This window comes from Fukomys damarensis, unplaced genomic scaffold, assembly GCF_012274545.1.
Source record: "Fukomys damarensis isolate Sample0158 unplaced genomic scaffold, DMR_v1.0_HiC HiC_scaffold_4, whole genome shotgun sequence".
Classification (NCBI taxonomy): domain Eukaryota; kingdom Metazoa; phylum Chordata; class Mammalia; order Rodentia; family Bathyergidae; genus Fukomys; species Fukomys damarensis.
Genome location: NW_022900916.1, coordinates 43,770,449 through 43,776,777, shown reverse-complemented (window position 1 = coordinate 43,776,777; position 6,329 = coordinate 43,770,449). Strand labels below are relative to the sequence as shown.

Sequence of the window (6,329 nt, the reverse complement as noted above, 5' to 3'; positions counted from 1 at the left end):
AATAGTTTCCCTGGTGTGAATATTCTGCAACAATGCATAAGATTCTAATAAGATTACTGACATTTAGAAATGGGAGGAAAGGAGCTAAAGATGTAGGGAAGGTGTGATACGTAGGGGAAGAACAAAAAGGGAAAAGAAAAAAATGTGAGAGAATGAAAAGATGAAAATAAAGTGTTTGTAGATGGGGAGGGGAGGAGGGGGTGAAGGGAGGGCAGAGGTAAGGGGAAAAAAATGAGAATCAAGACTTGCCATGTAAAGGTACATGATCCCAACAATGAATGTAACTGTACTGTATCCCTAAATGTACCAATAAACTCAATAAAAAAAAAATAAAATAAAATAAAATGTTGGAAATTCTTTTTACTTTTTTTAAAATAGAGGTTGTCTGTTTGAGTTAATCAAAGGCCCAAAGCCATTTTTATGACTTTAACCGTATACTAATTTGTAAAAAATCTAGAATAAATATTCAATAAACCATTTTAAGTCTCTTTGTGATCTATCACTTTATATGTTAAAATTACAAGTTCTATAATGACTACAGATAAATTAGGGACATGTTTAAAATTTTGTGGTCCAGCTATGTGAATGGAGTATCTAGCTTAAAAAGCTATATTTGATTTTAAAAGTATAACTTCTTAATATTTTAATATAAATTAGAATCTCATAAAGACTTCAACTTGACCAGAACTATACAATAAGAAAATAAGAAAAAAATATCTGGGAAATAAGAGGGACAAGAATGGGAGAATTAGACTGACCAGTAAATTAGAGAGCCTAAGACAGCACTGTTCTCCCAAGGATGCAGCTATATGAATATATCAGCTTCATTTTGTCAAATTGCAGAAACAAAATTACTCATGTTCTGATAATATATCAGAGAGCTGATAAAGCAAACAGAAGAGCAGCCTGACAAAAAAGACAAATACATAAGCTAATTTTTACTTGCTATATTAAGATGCAACAAATCCTTGAAAGATAGAGTTCATTTCAATGGACTAATCAGTTCAGCAAGGCTAATTTATCTTAATCTTTAAAATATACTTGAAGCCAGGAGAGGTGGCACACGCCTGTAATCCCAGCACTCGGGAGGATGAGGGAGGATCATTCTATGAGTTCGAGACCAGACTGGGCTACATAGTGATTTCCAGGTCAGTCTCAACTACATAGTGAGACCTTGTCTCAAAAAACAAAAAACAAAACAAAACAAAAAAATGTACTTGAAATTAACCACCACCTGCTATTTCTACATAATAGCCACATTGATAAAGAAAGCATAATAAATATCACTTTGAAATATTAGGTACCAACACCCCCATTTTAAGAAATATTACACAGAAATACAGCATTCTAAAACAGAAAGAATGAGAGAAATACATAATAGTGAAAATAGTTATTTCAAGAATATCATGACTCTCAAAACATATATCAAAGAGATGAGAAAACTGTTACCATTTTTGGTACTGTGAATATTATTCAATCAAGTTAGAAACAAGATATTCCGACTCTTTCACACTAAATAGAAAAATAGATATGTATGCTTTCCTGTTCCCATGGAGGTAGACAAGTCAGCATCTTGTATGCAGTAATGATCTGACATCAAGGCCATGAACTCAGAGTTCATAAACAATGTTTTTTTCTAACAGCTGGCAGAAAGAATGGCTTTGTGGCAACATTTTTAAAACTAAAAATTATTTTGGTATACCCTCCAAATATTTATTTTTGTACTCAAGAACATCATTCAGCAAATTAAATAATTACCCACAGGTATAGTATACAATAATTCATTCTGAAAGACTTAATAGAAACTGTACTGCCTGCTAATAGATGTCCCACAGATTTATTAGATTTTCAAATGTATGTGAGATAATCCTTGCTTTTTAAGTTTACTAGGACAAAACCATCTTATGATAAACTGTATGCTTTTGGGTGCTTGACTGGTCAGCTCTTTTATCTACTAGGAGTACTTATAATTATTTCCTCACAAAAATCCCTGTTCTACTTCCAGATATGTCCTCAGCACCTAGTGGCAGGTTGGCCGTTAATTCAGATGAAAAATCTCCATATGCCACCTCCATTTCCATAAATAGGTATTTGCATCTGCCATCCACAAACCAAATATGCACACTAGGCATTTGCCAAAGAACATAACCTTCAACTGCCCAATGCTTTTTAAGTTTGAGCCCTCATTTCACTACACTACATGCTACCATCAATTTTTTCTTATCCCTCTTAGTCAGGATCTAGCTCTGGCTACACATTAGGATCAATGGGACTATTTGTGCAGCAGTCTCAACACAAATGCACACAAGAATGCCTGGTAAGTACAGCAGTATTCTTCTCTGGGCTCCTCTAAGCCACTTAAACTTGGGCCCCAGGACATTAGTCTTTTTCAGGATCTTCCCTAGGCAGCTCTCTTCTCATGACTATGAGAAAGAATGTTTTTCTTCCTGGTAACATTTCCAGAATTGACAAATGATTGGGGGTAAGCCTCCAAATATATATTGTGACGAAGAATGTCACTCAGGAAATTAACTAACTATCAAAAACAAAATTTTTCATTCACAAAAGTGAACTGGAAGCCAGAAGATTCTCTGAAATGACTCAAATCATTGTATAAAGTAATAAAAAAAGAATATATGATGTATAAATTGCTAGTATTAAAGTGACTTTAAATACTATTGGATTCCTGCCTTAAGTCATGAACTTGTCTCCTAGCATAATCTGTAAATCACTTTTAAATGTCTTTATCCTCTCAGGTGTAACCATTCAATAACAGGTAGGGAACAGACTCCAGGGTCATAAAACCTAAGTTTAAATCCTCACTTTTGCACTTGCTGAGTAGTCTTTCCGACTCTTACATACCTAAAAACAGAATATTACTACTATTCACAAGACGGACTAACTGGAATTATGTTTGAAGAGTAAGCATTAATAGGAACCAGCACAACAACAAAATGACAAAAAATTCAAACCAGAAATGCTAACAGAGAGCATACACCTCCAGATCATACAGCCGTGTAACAAGGTATAGAGGGCATCCTCCTAAGTCAGGCAGATATGCTCACATAAGGCCTTCAGTTTTTTCCTCAGGGGAGTACTATCATCTCATAGATTTGTTGACATCTCCATAATGACCACAACTGCAATTTCCTCGTGGTTTTCACCATTAGGATAAAAAGAAAAATAATTATCTTCTATTGCACCGGGACACTTCTGAACAGCACAGTCAGAAACTTAGGGAAATATTCTACAGAAAAAAAAGGATGACAAAGAAATACTAGCCTTAACTTTGAGTCTGTTGGTGGTGGTACTAAATGTATCCGCGCTGCCCCTGGCCTATAATCAACACTGGTTCCTGTTAGTAATAATGGAACTTAGAAACCAAAATCCTGTGTATTATCACTTCCTAGTTAAGACATGGGTTTATTGGCTCCCCACAGAACCATTAGGTTTACTTAATCTCTGTTCTATAAAATATACAAAATAGTTCCAGAAATAACATATCATTACTATTACCGATAACAAATATTTAAAATCATTTTAAATAACTCTTTTTATAAGTAAGCTTTATACTTTTGAATAGTTTACTACTTACAGAAAAGTTGCTAAGATCTTACATTTCAAGAAAGCATAAATAATATTTATAATCTTAGAATGTATCTGAAATCATGAGTATAAATCAGTAACTCTCAAACAGGGGTGATTTCGTATGTGACCCTCTCCTCCAGGAAACATCTGGCAATATCTAGAGACAGTTTTTATTATCTTGACTGGGAGATGGGACCAGAAGAAATTATAATCTAATGACTAGAGATCAGGGTTGCCCCTGATATCATGAACAGGACATCATTCCATAACAAAGAAGCACTTTGTTCAAAATATCAGTACTAAGGCTGAAAAACTCTGGAGGTTATAGAAAGGATGCAAGGGAGCGTAGACCTTTCTTAAGAGATGCAGTTGTGCAGAAAACATGCCACTCATGTATTTAATTTATAAATTGCTTTATATTTTGCCAGCTGAGAAAATAAGTTAAAATGATTTCAAGAATTACTTATAGCATGAAATGGCTTCTCTTAGATAATGAAAAATTATACTAGGAAAATAAGGTAAAATTAATATAGTAATTGTTTCAATGAAAAACTCTGATTCATAACTTCATAAAGACCATATGCAGTTTCCAAGACTCTTCTGTTAGAATACACCACACATACCCTTTTATTAAATGATTAAATATTTTATTAATACAAAAGCACATAAATAAACAGCATAGCATAACTCTTAGGTATTAAAAAACACATATACCAAGGAAACAAAAGAGGAAGTCTTGAATTTTAAGGGCAGATTTACAAAATCTCTAGGAGAAAAAAAATCACACGTATATTAGAGGTTAGAAAAGAGAGGAATTGAAATGAATAGAGACCTTAACTTCAACAAAAAAAAACTTTCAATATCCAGAATGTTTTCACTATCCTTCAATGTCTAGTATTGTGAAAGCTATACATTATTTTCAGAATTTTTAAAGCTATCTAAAGGGGTTATTCTCTGTAACCCATCTATGAACACAGTTCTCAGATCTGGGTAAGATTGTTTCATATTTCAAAAAACAGCTTTAAACCCTATCTCTTGGAATGCCACAGTGTTTCAGAAATAAGACAGCAGAAAACCTTCCACACAGAGAGGCACTGATTGGATCATTAATCTATGAAAAAGTCATGTTATTACTGCCAATGGGGTGTGACAAAAAATACAGTGAAAGATGGTGCTCAGTGCCATCCAAGAGAAAGTCAGGGTCATCAAAACATTATGATGTGTCCTTATCTACCATACAAACTGGGTCCAGCACCATGTGACTTCTGGCTTTTTACCAATGTCAAAATGACCATGAAAGGTAAAGGTTCTGAACCAGTTCAGGACACCAAGGCAGCCATGACAGCACAACTAATGACATCACAGAGGACTTGCAGAACTGCTTTGTAAAGTGACAAGAACAATGAGACAGATATGTTCAAAGAGAGGAAAAATACTTTGAGGGTGAATAACAGAGATGTATCTTTATTAAAATTTAAATAGTAATTGTAATTTTTAAAATCATACCTCATGTTCTACATGAGTCAACATTAGGAAAAAATAATTCAATATTAATGTGAGGCAGACCTAATCACAGGAAAACAGAAGAGATGAAAGAGAAAAAAAACCCTTGAGAGGTATTGTCTAATTAGGCTAATCACGGCGAACATGCAGAACAGGTAACTTCAAGGTATGAAGATGATCCCTCCAATCCATGGGAAGAAAGGTGGTGAATGAGAATTATCTTCCACCAGGAAGCCCCGGTTGCCCAGCACCATTCAGATTCAGTGTGTAGAGAAGCACACACATAAGAATGACTGAGTCAGTGAGGAGGAGCTTTGCGTAACCCTTATACACCCAAATCCTACCAAGATCCTTGCTATATTAGTCAGTTTCGCTTGTAAAGTGGGATCATGGGATATTAAAAATAATTTTATGTAATTTGTGAGTGGAAAGTTCACATACTGCTTACTGCACCACCTTACTGGATCTGCATCAAAGAAATCAACACTGCGCCGCATGGGCTGACCAAACTCACCCTTCCCAGCTCCTTGTCTTCCAGGGCCAGCACTCCCGTGCTTTCTGTGAAGAGCTTTACTTTGACCACAGGCCTAGGGTGGGTGGTGGTGAAATCTCCTTGAGTTCCCCATCTGCAATGAAGTAAAAAGATTTTTAACGAAAGCACAGCATTAATTTTTCCCAGATAGATGTGTCTCCATAAAGACACATTAAGCAAAAGTAATCTTTTGTGACTCAATGAGATTTTTATCTTTGCTTTTGTTTCTGACAGATGGCAAGGAAAATAACAATATGGCTTATAGCTTGTTATAGTTATTCAGCTGTTCAGAAATTAACATGTTTGACTATGAAACATAGAGAGCTATAAGAATTTAGGTTAAGGTAAAGCACTATAGATGTAACCATTATTTTCCTAATTCAAATACAAATTAAAACATGATTGCTATGGATATTTGGGAAAATTCCTAAGGATGTGCTTATGTAAGAGATAGTTTCTCAGAAAATTAGCCTATTTCTAGGAATTACTCCACCTCCTTTGCAAAAGTCTTCACAAAACATCTATTTTCATTGTTTTTAAGTCGGGGTAATTATCTCAGGTCTACTGTATTATATGCCTTTTTATAGCTTCTGTCAGGAAGAAAGAAAGATGCATCGTAAAAATATGACTGGATTGCAGTTCATTTCCTAATATACTCACTTAGGAATGAAATAAGTCTGTCGACATCCGGCTTTTCAAATCATCA

At 34.7% G+C, this 6,329-nt stretch overlaps 1 protein-coding gene across 21 annotated transcripts in view; it reads right to left on the bottom strand.

The window, feature by feature from the left end:
* Positions 1–6,329, bottom strand: part of Cadps2 (calcium dependent secretion activator 2) — a 554,060-nt gene that overhangs the window by 260,921 nt on the left and 286,810 nt on the right. For all 21 annotated transcript variants that reach the window (XM_033758047.1, XM_033758048.1, XM_033758050.1 and 18 more), the window contains exon 7: positions 5,606–5,717. In XM_033758047.1, the coding sequence (XP_033613938.1) occupies positions 5,606–5,717 (112 nt within the window). The remainder of the gene's footprint in view (positions 1–5,605; positions 5,718–6,329) is intronic.